This window comes from Motacilla alba, chromosome 3 (assembly GCF_015832195.1).
Source record: "Motacilla alba alba isolate MOTALB_02 chromosome 3, Motacilla_alba_V1.0_pri, whole genome shotgun sequence".
NCBI lineage: Eukaryota > Metazoa > Chordata > Aves > Passeriformes > Motacillidae > Motacilla > Motacilla alba.
The window spans coordinates 2369356-2387749 of NC_052018.1; the positions used below are offsets into that span (position 1 = coordinate 2369356).

The following is an 18394-nucleotide window of genomic DNA, read 5'->3' on the forward strand; positions in this document are numbered from 1 at the left end:
CCCTGCACAGACGAGGGGGTTCCACGCGCAGAACGTGGCCCTTCATTCGAAACCTAATTAACTCCACTCACTGTAATTTACTCTTTATTCTAATTGGGCCAATTGACTTTAATTTATTCCAAATGAAGAGCGAGCCTGGTCACATTTTCTGCTTTCCATGATTAGTAACAAGCTCCAAAACCCTCCCAGGTTTTCTCATTCACCCCATGGAAACGTGGAGCCAGTGGATGTCCCCTTAATTAGCTGTTTATTCTTATTTTGGTTGAGCCTCCTGAGCTGGGAGCTCCACCTAATAACCCCTTTTTACATCTTCATTGTTGGCTGGAATATTCTTTATTCTCACCTACACTCTGCACTTGGGATCATTGATCTGTTTGAGGGTTTCGTTTTAATTTGACTCGGTGTTTGCTCGCCTTGGGCATTTATTCTTTCATCCCAGGCTATTCTTCTTCTAAGGATTTGCTGAAAGATTTGCACATTAAGCTTCTTTATTTAGACTTGATTAAGTAGGAGCCTTTTCAAAGGCCTTGCATTTCAACCACGTTTGCCAATGCTACCTTTAATGAGAAATGGAAATTAATTTTGGATTATTCCTAGAGAATTGTATATTTTTCAATTTTTTTCTTACGCATCAGCCTGGTTTAACCTCAGTTTTATTGGTTTTGGTGCCCATTTATGGCTGCCCAGCCCTGGCACGGCTGCCCAGGGCTCCAGTGGGTCCCCATCTCTGGAGGGATTACAAATCCATATGGAAGTGACACTTGGGGACATGGATCAGTGGTGGCAGGGAATGATTGGAGTGGATGATCTTAAAGATCTTTCTCAACTTCAACAATTCCGCGATTCTCTGATTTTTTTATCACTTAAAATTCTTCCTGATTGGGATTGCAGGTTAATTAACTTGAAGATCACATAACTTTCCTTAAAATCCAGGGAAAGAAAACCAAATCCACTTATTTTTCTGCTCTGAGCTGAGATCCTTCCGCTGCTGGCGTGGCAATGAAACAACTCGAAATTGGGAGGTTGTGATGGGCTGTTGGAACCCTGGCTGCTGAGAATTTTAGACTTTTTGTGCTTACAGGCACTGACCCCCCCAAGAGAACGCTGCATTTGACCTGAGGTTGTGGAGAAAGCTTCCAAAATTCGATGACAGAACTGGGGTTGTGGGTGTGGAGTTTGAATGGAACTGTACAATGAGGTGGAAACCTTAGAGTTTGAGGTTTTAGAATATAATACATATACAGCAAGAGGGAGGGTTTAGGGCAGAGGTTCGTCCTTCTTCGCCTTCTTCTCCATGGGTTGGGGTGGTTTTGTGTAATTGGATGGAAAGCCCACATTGCAGGCCATGGGTGGTTGGTTATTGGGTGAAAAGTAAAAATAATTTAGGTGTCATTTCTTAATTGGACAGTTTATCCTTAAAAGGCCTTGTGGAGAGAGAGATAGGCTCCATTTTTAGTTTGTTAGAGTGAAGTGCTGCAGAACTCACTGCTTGTGAGGGTGTAAAATAGAGAAAAACTAATAAAGCTCTGAGTCCAAACAAGAAATACCATCTCGAGCATTTAATCCTGCCCCCGGCAAAAAGAAGTCAAGACCCCACGGTGTGAGGACACTGATCTGCAAAGAGTGCAAACCCTAAGACAGAGGCTGAATAATGATATTTTCTGTGCTCTGACAGTGCCAGAATCAATTTCCTTGCACGCAAGGCCGTATTTGGGTCAGGAGGATGCCTCCCCATCTGGGAGACAATGCCTCTCTTTTCTGTAACCCTTTTTTAGCACAACTCCCAGGCGTTCCCTGCCCTCCGTGCTCGGGGAATGCCAGGTCTGCTCCCAGAACCCCGACACGCTGGTGAGCACGGCCTTCTCCTGGCACTTCTTTGTTTCCAGAGCCACAAAGCCCGTGGAGCTTTCTGGAATGACTTCCCTGGGCTTCTTTCACGGGAGGATGTCCTATTTTAGCAGCCCCGAGCACAAAGAGCTCTCAGTGTTAAGGTTTGGGGCTGCTTTGCTCGGGCTCAGGGGGCGCGGAACGAACGAACGTCGAACCATGGCGATCCAACGTCGTGACATTTTGGGAAGAGATGCAGGAGTCATGAAAGAACTGTGGCAGCACTTTGTAAAAAAGCATGAAAATGGATTTTTGGGGATAGAGAAGCAGATAACAGGGTCACTCTGCACAGTGCTGTCCCTTTCCCACCCACAGCGATGTCTGGGATGCAGCGAGATTCCCTCAGAGCAGCCAGCCACGGGGGGTTTGGTGTCCTCCTCCTGCCCAGGTTTTTCCCTGAGGGAAAAACTCCGAGCTCCACCATCCCTGGGGGTGCCTGACACCACCCCAGGTGCTGGAATCACCCCCTGGTGACACTTGCCAGGGATTTCACCTTCCGGAGCTGAGCGGATCCACGAGCGCCTCTCTTCTTCCTCTCGGCCGCCTGCCTGCTCAGGTCGGGGGTGTGACCTCCTCCCTTCCTCCTCCTGCAGAGCAGAACACAAGAATTTCAATAAATGCTGTGCACTTGCTGCCCCGGGGGTGATAAAAGTCAAATCCTTTGGGATGTTGCCACCTGAAAAGACGTGGCTTGAGATAACACATTTTTTATCTTGCCCCAGAGAGCACAGTCAGCCAGCAGGGCTCAGGAGAAGGTGGGAACTTGATATTTTATAATTTTTTTTAAGTTGTGATAAATTCTGGCACTCAAACACAAGCTCAGGACTCAGTGATTTAAGCTAAGTCTGTCTAAGATTGTTACAGCTCCTTAGGGAAATTCACAGAAAAGAAGTTGAGCTGAATTCGATTTGGGAGTTTTCAGTGAAGTCCGTGTGACCTGAAGTGTAAAAAAAGGCTGGGGCTGCCCCTGCAGCAAGGTTTATTCAGTGTTTTTTTTGTAGCCAAATAATTCTACACATGTATTTGCATATTTTTGGTATTATACATGCAGCTGCTGTAAAATTCAACACAATTAACTGGCAGAACAGGAATATTCCAGAGTGTGAAAATTAAGTGAATTGCACTGAAATATGGCCAGTAGCCACATTTTTTTTCCCCAATATCAGGAGTAAAATCCAGACTCTGAGGCGTTATTATTTCTAAGCACTCAGGCAGGTTCATTATCCGAAGGCATTCATTCCACATTCAAATTCCACGATATGGAATCTGGGAATTTAAAGCAGAAGCTCTGAGTGGTTCTCCCAGTGTCTGTGGGCAGCTGAAAAAGCACAGTAGGAATACAAAACCGTGGATATTAAGGGTGAAAATGGACTAAAACAGCTTTTATCCTGTAAAAAACCAGGATCCCATGTGTCCAGTATTCCCTCATCCCAGTCCAGGAGCATAAAATCAAATCCAGCATGATTTCAAATAGGAAACTGAGGAAAACCACAACCTGTTTATAAACACAAAAAAAGCCAAGGGAGAAAATTCCATCCAAAATATTCCGGCTGGGAATGAACTGGTCATTTTGGAGGACGTGGCAGTGTCCAGGTTATGGTTGGACTCGGTGATCTTAAAGGTGTTTTCCATCCGAAACGATGATGTGACCTTTGGGTAGAAGGCAGCGCTGGCCTTGTGGCTGTAAATATTATTGTTAAATATAATTGTAAATTATTAGTGTAAATTATTAGTATAAATTATTAGTGTAAATTTACGTATCTTCTGCTGTGTTCTGGTGTCCAAATCGTGGTGTCAGGTCACCCCCATAACCCCAACTCCAGGTCAGGAAAACTCGAGGAGTAAGGGCAAGGAAAAAGGACGGCAGGTCTCACTCCCAGTGCTGAACTCGCTGTTTCTCACCCCCTTTTCCTCCCTTAAGGAATATTTTTGATTCCCACACGCCCACAGGGAGCTGGGCTGGCTTTTGAGCAGCACGAAGAGGGAGAGAGGAGCGTGGGGATGAGGGAGGACGGGGCTGCTCCGAGTCCTTCTCACGCGAGCGAGCCCCTCTTTGTCAGGAACGGGGCCTGCGCCGCCGGCAGAACAATTACCCGAAGTAATTATTTTCTCGTCGGGTAAACACTCCAGGACAATATGCAACTGTTTTTTAGAGCCAGCCCGTGGCCATAAATTACCCCAGGCTGGGGAGGGGGGAAGGACCTGGCGTTTTGGCCGAGCTGTTGTCGTGAGAAGGAGCAGGGCCCTGTCTTGAGGCACAAGGCCGCGGCCTTGGCGCGGCTCCAGCGCTCGATGGAATCGGAATTCATTATTCATGATCAAGTGGGAGGCAAATCTTTTGATTTATTGGCAACCAGCAGCACAAACAGCAGATGCCTTCCAGCAGAACTGTGCGCGCAGGGCCTGACAGAAACGCCCTCCTGGGCCTCTGTAGGCAGATCGGAGCCCCACAGAAAAATTTCCTAACTCGCTTCAGATAAAAATCTTTCACTTCCCCTATGCGATATTTCTTTGTGCCCAGAAAAGCAAATCCTTCCTTGCTGATCTCTGGAGGGGGCTTTTTTGGTCTAAAACAAAAAGCTGCTTGGACAATTCAGGCAGAAAACAAACCAGACCTACCAGAAATCATGGCTGTGATAAATTACAACACCGACAGTCACAGCCATAATTCTATTGAGGGATTTTGATAACTCCTTCCAGGCAATTTGTAATCCAAGCCTGTCTGTATCTCTTTTCTATCACCTCGCCACTCCCTTGGCTGCGTGTCTGATCCTTGCTATTCTTAATTTCCCTGCTCAGTGACGGGGAAGCTTTTCCCACACTGTCCCAGCTAAACCCAAAACCTCCCAGGGAACTTTACAGGGGGATCTCTGTCCCATCTCCTTCACTCCCTCAGGGGGGCTTTCACTGAGCTCCTGGGCACAGTTTTTAGGGTACAAACTCCTGCCGTTCTGAGCAACCAGCAAAGAAATCCAGCAGAAACAAAAACCAGGTTTCGGTGATCATCCAGCTTGCAAATGAACCCCGTTTTTTGGGCACTCCCCAGCTGTGGGCCGGCGTTGTTGTTCTCCCCAGTGAGCAATGCCTGGAGATGTATTGATCTGTTTTTCAAAGCTAAAGAGCCAATTATGGTCTCATAGCCTGCAGAATGTGTTTTGTGTTTCCACTTAGAGGACTCCATTTCCACCGCGCACTGCCTAATTGAGAATTGACTGCAGCTCGTTCTGCTTCCCCTATTTCTCTTTTTTTTTTGGCTAAACGAGGATGAGTCCCCTGCTAGGAATTCTCAGCAGTGTTGTTTTGGTGCTGCTGTGGGAGGGAGAAGGCAGATGATGACTCAAAAAGGCCAACCAAGAAATTGTGATGTTCTTCGGCATCACGGATGACGAGAAGTGACTTTTTCCATGAGCAGTTTTAAACTAAAAGAGGAGAGATTTAGATTAAATAGAAGGAAAAAAATCCTTCCCTGTGAGGGTGAGGAGGCCCTGAGCAGGAATTCCCAGAGAAGCTGTGTCTGTCCTTGGATCCCTGGAAGAGGACCAGGTTGGATGGGGCTTGGAGCAGCCTGGGATAGTGGAAGGTGTCAGGGTTGGAACTGGGTGAATTTTAATGTCTCTTTCCACCCAAACCATTCTGGAATTCCATGAACTCTGCCATTTAACTGTCAATATTTCACCTTGATGTGAGGAGCAGCAGAGTCTTCCCTTCCCTTTGGACCAGAAAACAACTGCAGAGTGAGGTCGAGCCCCGAGAAGATTTTAACCAGGCCCAAGAGTTAGGAAAAACTTATTTTTGGTTGATTACCTCTTAAATTCTGCAAAATCCAACCTGGAATTAGGGAGATTAACTTGGAGTCGAGGCAGCAGCCGGTGACTCGTCTCACACGTTGCTTTGATGGTGGCGGCAGGTATTCCTTTGATGTGATCCTGTTTATTCACAAGGAATCCTCCACAGCTTCCTCGGCACTCAAATGGGAAAAAGGCTTTGTTGGCTCAGGGACTCCCAGGTGCTGGGCTAGAAAAGCTCCCTCCAGTCCTTTTCTCTCCCCCATCACTTCAGGGTTCTGCGAGTTTTGCCACGTCCTCAAGGAATCCCCCAGCCCTGTTCCTTTCCAGACCGCAGCAAGAGCCGTTTCCCCTCCCAGATTCCCTTTGGCAAACGCCTGGAAATGGCTTCTATTGTTGCAGGGTCTCGTTTTACACCGATCTCCTTCCTCCTGACATCCATTTTACATGAGGAGAGGTTGTTTTGCCCTTGAGCTCCTGGAATCCGGCTCATCTGAAGGAGAACCTGGAATTGCCGGCGGGGTCAGAGATTTTTATCTCGGGATTCTGTTCTGCCTTCCAAGCTGAGCCCTGGTCAGGCAGGGTCTGCCTGCACTGAGGTGGATTCCTGGGAGGCTCCAAGCCAAGGCTTGGTATCTCACAGGGACACCAGGACCCCCACCAAAACCTGGGGGACACTCAAGGTGGTGTCCTCCTGCTCCAGGGATCCAGTTGAGGAGCTGAATTCCCGTTCCCAAAAGGTGGAGAACACAGCACAGAGCCTCAGTGGGAGGATTTTTGGGAAGGGACAGCAAAGTGTCCCTGGAAAAGAAGCACCAGAACATCGTTGTGGGAGTGGGAGGCTGGGTCAGCACCTGAAACGTGGCACCTGTGCTGCGTCAGATGAACCTGAGCAGCAGCAATTACCTGAAGCTTAGGGGATATTAAAGGCAGATCCTCAATAAACAGGCAAATCGCACAGAATTCCTCTCTCTCCTTGCAATAATCCTCTGTAATTGAGGATAAATGGGCAGATTTGCAGGAACACTTGGCATTAAAACATTCCCCACAAATGGAGGCAGGCTGGGATCGCACTGGGGAGAGGCAAACAGGGAGTGTATTTATTATTTACTGTTTCATTGTTTCAGGTGAATTGTTTTCACCTGGTTCCACAGCTCAACGCCGGGACAGGCAACTTTGAAACTCTTCAAATGAGGCTTGTCCCACTTTCTTCATGGCACAAGAGAACCCTAAACCTCACAGAAACCTCTGGGACCTGCTACACAAAACCATTGAGCACAGCTGGAAAAATAATACCGGGTTTGTTTGCAGCAGGAAGCGTTCGGTGAAAATATTCAGTCGAAAACCTCAAAGAGCACGACCCAAAAGTGGTGTTGGAGTTGGGAAACATCCCACAGAAAGAGGGTGAGGTGGAAACTGGGGAGCTCTTTGAAGTAGTGCAACATCCAAGGACCAGGGGACGCGGATTAAAACGTGATTCATAAAAGGCTTTTGCTCGGGGAGATGCGTGGAACACCCCGGGGAGTGATGGGTTTGGGAAAGAGCTCCGAGAGTGCTTGGCCAAACAACCCCTGGCTGGGGTAATTCCTGGGCTGATTGTTCCTGAGTGCAGGGATAATCTTGGCTCTGTTTGGTATTTATTTAAACAAAACCTGGGTGCTTTTTGTCGCGGCTCTGTCGGTTCCCAAGGTTTTTGTTGGCACGGCCCAGAGGAATCTCCTGCTCAGCGTGGCGAGCCCGTGGATTCCCACAGGAGCCAGGGAATGCTCCAGAGGATCCATTGCCTCTTTGCCAGGCTTGGATTAATGGCAGTGTCACTCTTGTCACACCAGCTGGGCTGAGGTGACCCCTGGGAAACGTCAGAGGTGGCATTTCCAGGGATTTACACAAGGAAAGGGTGAGCTCTTCCCACAGGTCACTCCCACACCCTCCCTGGGCTTGTTAATGCACAGAAAACTGACCCTGGATCTAAGATTTGGAAAATCTCTGATGCCAGAGGTGACAAAGGAAAACGCGGGGCAGTTCTAACACAGATCCATGTGCAAAGCTCTGCTCTGGGAGGGAAATGCCTTTTTTTTTTTCCACGTGGATAATCCTGGGAGCCCAGGAAGTGATGGATCCAGGCAGAGCAGACACAAATACCATTCATCACTTCCATGCTCTGACATCCTCTTACACCTGCCCTGCAACTCAATCATCCCAGCCTCCTCTCAGCCAGGAGATCCTCCGGGAGATAGAATTACATTTCATCACAATTAATTCATTCTTCCTCTGCCCCTGCGAAACCCACACATTCCTCTCAGCCTGGCAGCTTGGTTTAAAAAACTCTCCAACAAACCCTTGGCCTGATTCCTCCTGTTCCAGCTCTGTAACATCCCCCAGGAGTTCCACCCTGAACTCAAGAACTGAGATGCAATTACACCAAAAATCGAGTTGTGCAGAAAGGACACAAAGCAGTGGCAGCTTCGGGCCAAAAGCGATCCAAAAAAAGCCAAAAAAGAGCAGGAAAGTGGGTTTGCAACCAGAACAGGCAGAGGGACATGGAAAACCTTTTTCCACAGGGGAAAAGGAAAAGAGGTGAAAAGCTCTTACGCCTGCCTGGCCTGCTCGATGGGGTCGTAGTTGTCCAGGTAGTTGTAGCGGATGGTGTCCGTGGGGTTCCTGTCGGATGAACGCCAAGGAGGGAGCTCTTTTTTCCCCCTGCTTGTCCCCAGCCCTGCCACAGAAAGTTTCTTCTCTGGGACGTTGCTTTTTACGGGTTGCACATCGATAACGATGAACTCGTCCTTGGAAGGTGTCTAATTGGAGAGGTGGAAAGAAGAAAATGAGTTTTAGCCTGTGATGAAAATCAGACTGGGCTAAATTTGGAGGTATAATAATTGGGGATTAACTCAAAATTGGTCTCGGCTCCATTGTGGTCAGTGACAGAAAGAGGCACCTTGGCAGGGCCTGTCACCACCCAAGCCCTATAATCCATATTAAGATGAGCTGAGCTGCTGTTGAGCTGCATCAGCTTCTCTCGATCAACTACAGAGAGCCTGATTAAAAGCTGGACTTCGCTTTAAATTAAAGGGCTGAGCTTTGAATTCAGGCCAGGAGGATCCCCAAAAAGATCACGAGGTAGAGGGTCTGGGAGCCAGAACCCCCCCAGTTGTCCCAGTGAGGACAAACACCCGTGGAGGAGGTGTGGTGGCTGGAGATGCTACCTAGATCAGAGGTTGGTTAGAGAAATAAAACAAGAGTTAGAGAAATAAAACAAGTATTCATTAAAAAGGCCTTCCGAGGATACACCTTGGGCAGTGCAAGGGCCTGGCCAAGGCTACACCCAAGATGGACGATGGGTCACTGTTGGATTAAGCCCTTGTCTGACCCAGAGATGGGACAACTGAGAGGCATTTTAAAAACTTTTATTCTATTTTCAGTCTCATGTGAAGGGTGAGACAATACAGGTGTTATAATTCACGCCATCACAATCAGAAGCCGACTATTTCTTAATTAAAATACATTATAAGTGTTTCTTAACCTATCAGCTTTTACCACACCATACTATAAATACCTCAAAACCAATCATCTAAAATTACCTTTTGTGGGTCTTACTACAATGCATCTTTTATAGTTTTATTTCTCTAAAGTATCCAGTCTTACTTGCAAGGCCATCCTTTGAAACTTGTTTCCAGCTCCATTTCTCTCTCAACCATGTCTGTCCCGTTCCATGGCATTTCTAAGTCAGCATTTCTTATCTCAAAGTTTGCACACAGATGTGTGAGCCTTCTGTCAGGCTTTGAGAATTTCCCACAGGTCGCGAGTTTTCACACTTTTATTAAGTTTTGGGTCATTCGCATATTGGGGGTTAATTATTCAATTACAGCTTCAGCTAATGAAGTTCCATCCTCCCAGTTTGCTCCCATCAATTTACACTTTTTGGGGCCTGAAGCTGCAATGGTGACCTCGGTTCATGGGTTGGAAAAGGATTGTTTTGTCTAACTCAGCTGTGAGGAGAACTTGTTGAGTTAAACACTGTTGGAACCCTGGGTGCTGAGAATTTTAAATTTTCTGTGCTGGAAGTCACAGACCCACAAGAAAACACTTTATTTGACCCGAGGCTGTGGAGAAGGCTTCCAAAATTGAATGACAGAACTGGGATTGTGGGTGTGGAGTTTGAATAGAAGCGTGTGATATCACGTGGTGGAAAACTTAAGAGTTTGGGGTTTTAGAATATAGTAATATATATAAACAAGATGGAGGTTTTAGGGTGGTGGCTGGTCCTTCTTCTTCGCCATCTTCTTCATGGGTTTGGGTGGTATTGCGTAATTCCACAGAGGAGTCCACATTGTGGAATTTGAGTGATTAGTGATTAAAGTGAAAATAATTTAGGTGTCATTTCTTAATTGGGTAGTTTAGCCTTAAAAGACCTTGTAGAGAAAGACAGTTAGCCATTTTGGAGCTTGTTAGTGGAACACTGCGGAACTCACTGCTTGTGCGACTACAGCATAGATAAGAAAAAATAAACATTTGAGACTGAACACAAAGTCTCGAGCGCTTCAATCCCAGCCTTGACAGAGGCAGAGGAAAGCAGTCAAAGAATGGGCAGCGCACTGAAGCAGGGCAGAATGTGGAAAATCTGGAAGCTGAGGCTGACGGCAGCAGCTGGGGGCCTACCTTGGGCCTGGTGAGGCGCAGCTCCCTCACCATCTCGATGTAGTGTTTCTTCCAGACGCCCTGCTCGAAGGGCGTGGGGCAGAAGTTGAGGAGCCACCCGAAACGCAGGCACTTCAGCATCCACAGCTGGTCCAGCTCCGACAGGTACTTCCAGTGCCAGCTCACCTGTGAATTCCCAGCCGCTTGAAAACCTTGTGGTTTAAAGCATCCGAGATTTTGGATTTACTGCGCCGGGGATATAATTCCCACTTATCCTTAAATGAATTGAATTCTTCTGCGCTGTTAATGCTCCATTTGATTAAAGCATTTAGACCTTTCAAGGCCTTCATGATGAGAGGCCCTTCCAACTCAAAATATTCTGTGAGTCTAAGTAATTTTCTGACCTATTGTCGTGGAGAGTTCGAGTTGCATCCACATGAAATGCTGGAGAAAGTTACTAAAGCAAGGCTTAGCCAAGCTGAGATTATTACATATTCTTAAATAACATAGAATACTACATTAGCACATTAATAATGTCATTGAAAACAACCGTATTAATTTAAAACCACTTTGGGAAGCATCTCACAGCATTTTATGGCATGCAGACAGATTTTTGGAGTCATTTTGCTCCCAAACCCATCTGTAATTTTCTGCTTCTCCACATGCAACACTCGACCTTCAGGCATTTTAAAAGGGTCTGTTTTCCCTACAGAATCAAGCGTCGCTCTTTGCAAAAGCACAAGCCAATATCTCTCAAAGAATTAAGGGCTCTGCACACAGTGCAAGGTGTTTTAGAGCAATGTGTTTTTTAGGAAGTACCAGGCTTCCTTTTTGGGAATAATCAGCCTTGAAAATGTCGCTTGTAAAATACTTTAGAACTGAGCATTTAAAATTACTCATCAGTTCCATGAATCTTGGCCAATCTGGCTTAATTTAGGATCTGAGGAACAAGCATCACTAAGCATCCACCTCAGCCTTCACCAAAAATCAGTTTTCTCCTTTTATTTTTGTTTGTTTGTTTGTTTTTAGCTGCTTTGTCCTGGCTTTCTGAAGCCCAGGCAGGTGCTGGCTTTTTTTACCTGTGCACATCGGCAGAGGCTCCGTGGATCCAGGAAAGAAAAGATGTACAAGGACAGGACTCGAGGGAGCTTCGTGGTAAAATCGACGGCCTCGGTGGGGACTCGGGCCTGGAGCTGCTTGGCACAGAATTTCTGCTGGGACAGGGAGCAGCGTTCCAGCAGGTCCACCAGGATCCTCCTCCTCTGGCCATCTGTCCACTTGTCAAACTGAAGGAAAAAATAAAAATAAAAATAAAAATAGGAGTTTCAGGGGCAGAGGAACCAGAAATTCAGCTTCTTAAAAATCAAATGAGGTGAGGGAAAGCACAGGAGCAGCAGCTTCTGGTGACTCACTCTGAGGGAGAAGAGCACTGGGAACAAATGGAGAGGCTACATGAAAAGAAACTCTGAAGCCACAGAATGATTTCTCATCCTCAAAGGATCCAGGATGGCCTAGGCCAGAATTAACTCACGCTCCTGGGACCAGCTCTGAGACTTGGCTTCCCTCATGGAAAGGAGGAGACTCAGATAGGTTTTTACTCACCTGAGCAGGCCCCAAAGATGAATCCATTGCTGATTCCTTCTCCCCTGACACTTTCTAATCCTCAAAGGATCCAGGATGGCCAAGGCCAGGATTAACTCATGCTCCTGGGACTGGCTTCCTTCACAGAAAAGAAGAGACTCAGATGGGTTTTTACCCATCTGAGCAGGCCCCAGTGATCAATCCATTGCTGATTCCTTCTCCTCTGACACTTTCTAATCCTCAAAGGATCCAGGACAGCTTAGGCCAGGACTCACTCATTCTCCTAGGACCCACTCCAAGCCTTGGTTTCCCTCATGGAAAGGAGGAGACTCAGATGGGTTTTTACAGGAGCAGGCCCCAAAGATGAATTCATTGCTGATTCCTTCTCTGACTCTGCAATCCTGAAAGGATCCAGGATGGCCTAGGCCAGGACTAACTCATGCTTCTGGGACAGACTGGCTTCCTTCACAGAAAAGAAGAGACTCAGATGGGTTTTTACCCATCTGAGCAGGCCCCAGTGATCAATCCATTGCTGATTCCTTCTCCTCTGACACTTTCTAATCCTCAAAGGATCCAGGATGGCCTAGGCCAGGACTAGGTTCCTAGGTTCTCCTAGGATCCACTCCAAGCCTTGGTTTCCCTCATGGAAAGGAGGAGACTCAGATGGGTTTTTACAGGAGCAGGCCCCAAAAATGAATTCATTGCTGATTCCTTCTCTGACACTGTAATCCTGAAAGGATCCAGAATGGCCTAGGCCAGGACTAACTCATGCTTCTGGGACAGACTGGCTTCCTTCACAGAAAAGAGGAGAGTCAGATGGGTTTTTACGCATCTGAGCAGGCCTCAGTGATGAATCCATTGCTGATTCCTTCTCCCCTGGCACTTCCACAGCCCCCACTGCTGCCATCTCAGAGTGCCTCACAATCTGTGAAGTATTTTTTCCTCACAATCCCTCCCGCACGGGCTACGAGGAGCTGGGCAGAGGGAAACCGAACGAGGGAAAATCCGCGATGGCGGCAGAGTCACAAAGATTTTTCCGCAGCTGATGGCAGGTACCCAAAGAGGAGGATTGAATCCTCAGGGATTGAATCCGTGTGGGAGGAATTCGGGGAAGCTTTGCAGAGCTGGGCAAACAGGGTGGGAGTGATGGCAAGGGCCTGTCAGCAGCCATCTCCTGGGAGGAGGCCGACCTCAGCCCCACAAATTGCTCAAATCTTGCCCGCAAATGGCTCAAATCATCCCCACAAACGCCTCAAAATGGCTCAAATCTGGCTCCAAACCTGCAGCCCCGGTGGCAGCAGGAAGGAAGAGCCCTGGGATGGTGGTGGCCACAGGCAGGAGCAGCAGGAATTCCCAGTGGGAAGGGTGGGATGGTTGGAGAGGGTTTTCCTGAGGGGAAATGTGGGTTTTGCTTCATCCTATTTCAGCAGAGTGTGTGGTGATGGGACAAGGGGAAGGGTGGATTTTTTTTTTCTAATTCTTTAATTTTATTTTTTTTTTTTGGTTAAGGTCAGGCCTAAATGTGTCAGACGGTTTTTTCTTGTTCGGACTCAGATATTTATTCGTTCTTATTTATATTACAGTATCACAAACTGGGAGTTCTACAGAACCACGCTTTAACAAACTAAAAATGGAGTTGTAGATATCTCTCTCTACAAGGCTTTTTAAGGATAAACTGTTTAATTGAGAAATGACGCTTAAATTATTTTTACTTTTAACTTAATAGCTAGCTACCCGTGGCCTGCAATGCAGACTTTTAAATCTAATTACACAATACCACCCAAGCTCATGAAGAAGAAGGTGAAGAAGGATTAGTTTCCGCTCTCAAACCTCTATCTTGCTATAGATATATGACTATATTCTAAAACTTTAAATGATAAGTTTTCTACTATGTGATATTACACGCTTCTATTCAAACTCCACATCCATAATTCCAGTTCTGTAATTCAATTTTGGAAGCCTTCTCCACGGCCTCAGGTCAAATGCAGCGTTCTTTTGGGGGTCAGTGTTTGTCAGCACAGAAAGTCTAAAATTCTCAAAATCCACAGTTCCAACATTGAAGGGTTTTAAACTCAAAGAGGAGAGGTTTAGGTGGAGTATTAGGGAGAAATCCTTCCCTGTGAGGCTGGGGATGCCCTGGAATGGAATTCCCAGAGAAGCTGTGGCTGCCCCTGGATCCCTGGAATGTTCCAGGCCAGGCTGGAGCAGCCTAGGATGGTGGAAGGTGTCCCTGCCATGCCAGGGCGTGGAATGGGATGAGCTTTCAGTCCTTTGTTAAATGTGGCCTCCAAAAATGAAATATAAAAATAAATATAAATATAAAATTAAATATAAAAATATAAATATAAATATTCTTAAAATAAGGAAAAAAGTTCTCCCAATTTTTAAAAAAATTATTATTATGGGTAAATAAATAGTTTAATGTCCAGTGTCCCTTCTTTTCCCTGTCAGAATGAAATTAGGAACAGAATTCAAAATGCAGATTAGAAATGCAGATTTTTTTTTTCCCCTCTGCTTCCTCCCCACCCCAAATCTGTGCTCAAATGGAGGACTGGCAGAATAATAGTTTACAAGGTACTGTGCAGATGAAGGTAATTGAGAAGCATTTTCTTTCCTGATCATTTTTTAAGAGCTTCTTCTTTATTTATTTATTTTCCCTTGGATGAATTCCAGTGCTGGAGAACAAACTCCAGAAAGCAAATAGCTCTTCTTCTTCTCACCAACACCTCTGCAAGACCTTCAAGAAGGTCAGGATGAAGAGAGTGTGGGATTGGCATTCCTGAGATTCTGGAGAGATGAAAAGCCAAACAGAAAAAGCTCCCTGGCTTTTCAGACACGGTGAGTTAAGGAATATTCCCTTTTTTTTAAATCCCTGTTTTTCATAGAACTTTCAATTCTAATGATGCTTAGCAGGGCATTAAGGGAAAACCGAAGGAAAACCTGGGGATTTAGGACTTAGAAATGTTCCTTGAGAATAAAGTCAAAGATATTCCAGAGAGAGACAGAGGAGGTTCTGCCTGTCCCCTTCTCACCCTCGTCTTGAAATAAAAGCTTTGAAACCCCTTGGAATGGAAGGTTTTCTCTGTCACACGAATGGGGAAAACCTCTGCTCCCCATCCCTGATCCCAGCCCCATCCTCTGCTCATTAAAACAACCCCCGATCACCAATTTGCACTGATAAATTTCCGTGTGAGCTCAGAGGAGAGGAGGGAGTAGCTGGCTCAGTCTCCTCCACATCAAGAGATTAAGTGAACCAGTCAAAACAAATCCAGCTTCACTTCCCAGCAGACGGAAGAGCTGCTCCTTTTTAACCCTTCCCACCCTGGCATGGGTTTCCCAGTGGGGGAATTCCTTCCATCATCCCCAGCCTGCCTTTAAACTCCATTTAAACCAGAGCCACAGCACCGGGAGCACCGGGAACACCCAGCAGCAGCAGCCGAGGGGTTAAATTGGCACCGTTTGTCTCTTTTCCAGCATGAACGAGTCCCCATCCCACATTTGGCTGCTTCCTGCACAGATCCTGCCCTTGGATGCGGTTACAGCAGCCCAACCAGTCGGACTGGATTCCCCTGGCTTCTCCTTCCCTCTCCCCGCAGCAGCTTTTCCCCTCGTCGGGGCCTTCCCCAAAACAATGTCACCGCGGGGATTGTGTGACATCAGGCCGTGCTGGATCGGTTTGCAATTAATCCATGAGTGCACACACACAAATAACGAAGCCTGGCATCAGGGAGAGCCCGGAGAGGCCCCTCTGCTGCTGGTTTTACTGGCTCCAAGTGGAGGGGGACACATCCAGGTTGGGAGATCCTGTGCTCGGCAAAAGTGGGAATGGATCCTCCAGAAGGAAAACCGCGTTCCCCTCCTGTCGGAACCTGTCGGAACCCTGGATGCTGAGAATTTTAAACTTTCAGACCCACAGAAGAACACTGCATTTGACCTAAAGCTGGGGAGAAGACTTCCAAAACTGATTATCAACACTGGGATTACGAGTGCGTAGTTGGTTCGAGGTGTGAAATATCAACTTAGAGTTTAGGGTTTTAGGCTATAAAGATAAAGCAAGGTGGAGGTTTTAGGGTGGAGACAGGTTATTCTTCTTTACCTTCTTCTTCCTTCTTCTTCATGGGTTTGGGTGGTATTTTGTAATTGGAAAAAAAAAGTCCACAATGGGAACTTTGAAGGATCAGTTATTGAGTTAAAAGGGAAAATAATCGAAGTATCATTTCTTGATTAGATAGTTGAATCTTAAAAGACCTTATAACAAGAATTAACTGTTTTATACCTTAATAAAAGACTACAAAACTCACAATAACTAAACTATAACACCAATAAAGAACAATGAACACCTAAATCTAAACGCAAACTCTTGTCTCGAATACCTTCAATCCTAACCCCAACAAAAATTTAAAAAAAACAAACAAAAAACCCACAGGAACCACAGAGAATATTTCTCTGCCTGTGCTGAGAAGTCCTAATCCCCAGCAGAACACTGCTTTTAACCTTCATCCATAGAGAAAACTTCAAAAACTTTGAAGAAAAATAAATTAGAATTTATGAGTGAGTAAAATCAATAGGAGGAGAGTTTATCACAGGGTGAAAAACGTAGAGTTTTAGGTTTTCAGTCTAGAAGTAGATAGAAGCCAAGATAAAAGGTTTGAGTCTTGTCTAATCTCCTTCTTGTTCTTCATCTGCTCCATTTCCTACAGAATTAGTAGCACCAAGTGATTAGTTGGAAAGAACTGCAATGCAATTACGATGTAAACAGACAAATAATTAATTATTAGTGGAAAAGTAGAAATAAAATACATTCTAAAAGTTAATTCGACAAAATAAGTTTAAAAGACCTTGAACCTTTTTGGACTTTTTTGGTACCTTTCTCTTTATACACAAAATCCAATATATAAACAACGTACCAAACTCTGAATAAAAAAAATAAACAACAACCTAAAAACCAAAAAAAAAGAACCCCAAAAGTCCCCTTCATCTCTCACTTCTAACACAAAACTTTTTAAAAGTCTCCCCCACCAAGAGAACCTCAAGAGAGATTTTCACACCCTCCCTCCCCAGCCATCCTCTCCCAGTCCAGCTGAAAGGATCTGCTGGAGACCCAGGAGCTGGCTGAGAAGGTGAGAAGCAGACAAGGCACCTGATATCCATAAAAAAACCTTAATCCACCCAAGCAAATCCCAAATATCTCTGCTGCCAAGCAGCTCCTGGTCAGCGGTTGGGAACTCTGACCCCCTGGATCTGTTTTGTTTCACTTTTCCCTCTGTAGTCACACAAAGAAACCCGAGATGTTACGGGAGAACCACGGAAAGATTTGGGTTGGAAGGACCCTAAAGCTCCAAGCCCTGTCCATCCAGGAGCTGACCCCGCGGCAGGTGACAATGCAACGGCTCCTTCTTGTCACCACTTCCCTTCCTCAGAGTCTTCCCAGGAATTTCCTCTTGGAAATGAGGCTTGGATCAAGCTGGGATAGTGGAAGGTGTGGAATGAGCAGCTTTAAGGTCCCTTCCAAGCCAAATCTTTCTGTGATTCCCCTGCAAAACGCCAGGTTTTATTTGTTTGATAGGGTGGTGAAAATGAAAACTAGGCCAGGGACAGCCCTGCCACGGGAAGAACAATTATTGTCAGCGGATTTAGGGGCAGCGTTCTTGTGCTCTGCTGCAACGTGAGCAGAAACGGCCCCTGTAGGAACTGGATTTGTAGAGAATTTTTATCTAGAGAGGTAAAACTACGAAAAATGCATTCACAAAGAGTACTTTTAGATTATTAGATTTAAAACATTTACAACGTGGTGTAGGAAAAGCTGATAGGCCAAGAAAGGCTTATAATAGATTGCAGTTAAGAAATGGTTAATTTCTGATTGTGATGGCGTGAATTATAACATCTGTATTGTCTCACCCTTCACATGAGACTGAAAATAGAATAAAAGTTTTTAAAATGCCTCTCAGTTTCCTCAACTCTAAGTCAGAAAAGAGCACAATCCAGCAGCCCCAAGAAGGTGGCCACCACCCTGGAAGAGTGTCCCTCACCTGGAAGGGCTCAGTTCCACACAGAGAGGTGACACAAGGAAAAACAAGAGGTTAAATCACGGAATTATTTAGGTGGGAAAAGACCTCCAAGACCACCAAGTCCCACCTGTGACTGATCCCCACCTTGTCACCAGCCCAGAGCACTGAGTGCCACGTCCAGTCCTTCCTTGGGGACTCCAAACCTCCCTGATCAGCCCCTGACCGCCCTTTCTGTGGGGAAATTCCTCCTGATGTCCAGCCTGACCCTCTCCTGGCACAGCCTGAGGCTGTTCCCTCTTGTCCTGTCCTTTATTCCCGGGAAGTGAAACACAAATCCTGCCTGGCTGCACCCTCCTGTCAGGTGCACAGAAACAGAAATTAAATCCCTTCAGGTCGCCTCATGCCTTGTTTCTCAAGCTGTGTTTCTATGGACCACAACACCCTGGGAGACATCAAAGATGTCCTGTGGCACCAGCGGGGGGAAAAAAAAACAAA

The 18394-nt window shown here is 46.1% G+C and overlaps 1 protein-coding gene across 1 annotated transcript in view; it reads right to left on the reverse strand.

The window, feature by feature from the left end:
• FBXO16 (F-box protein 16) overlaps positions 1–18394 on the reverse strand; it is a 42475-nt gene that overhangs the window by 6033 nt on the left and 18048 nt on the right. Inside the window, exons 4-7 of the mRNA XM_038133836.1 lie at positions 11390–11596; positions 10332–10496; positions 8265–8470; positions 2369–2474 (exon numbers count right to left, since the gene is read on the reverse strand). Of these exons, the coding sequence (XP_037989764.1) occupies positions 2369–2474; positions 8265–8470; positions 10332–10496; positions 11390–11596 (684 nt within the window). The remainder of the gene's footprint in view (positions 1–2368; positions 2475–8264; positions 8471–10331; positions 10497–11389; positions 11597–18394) is intronic.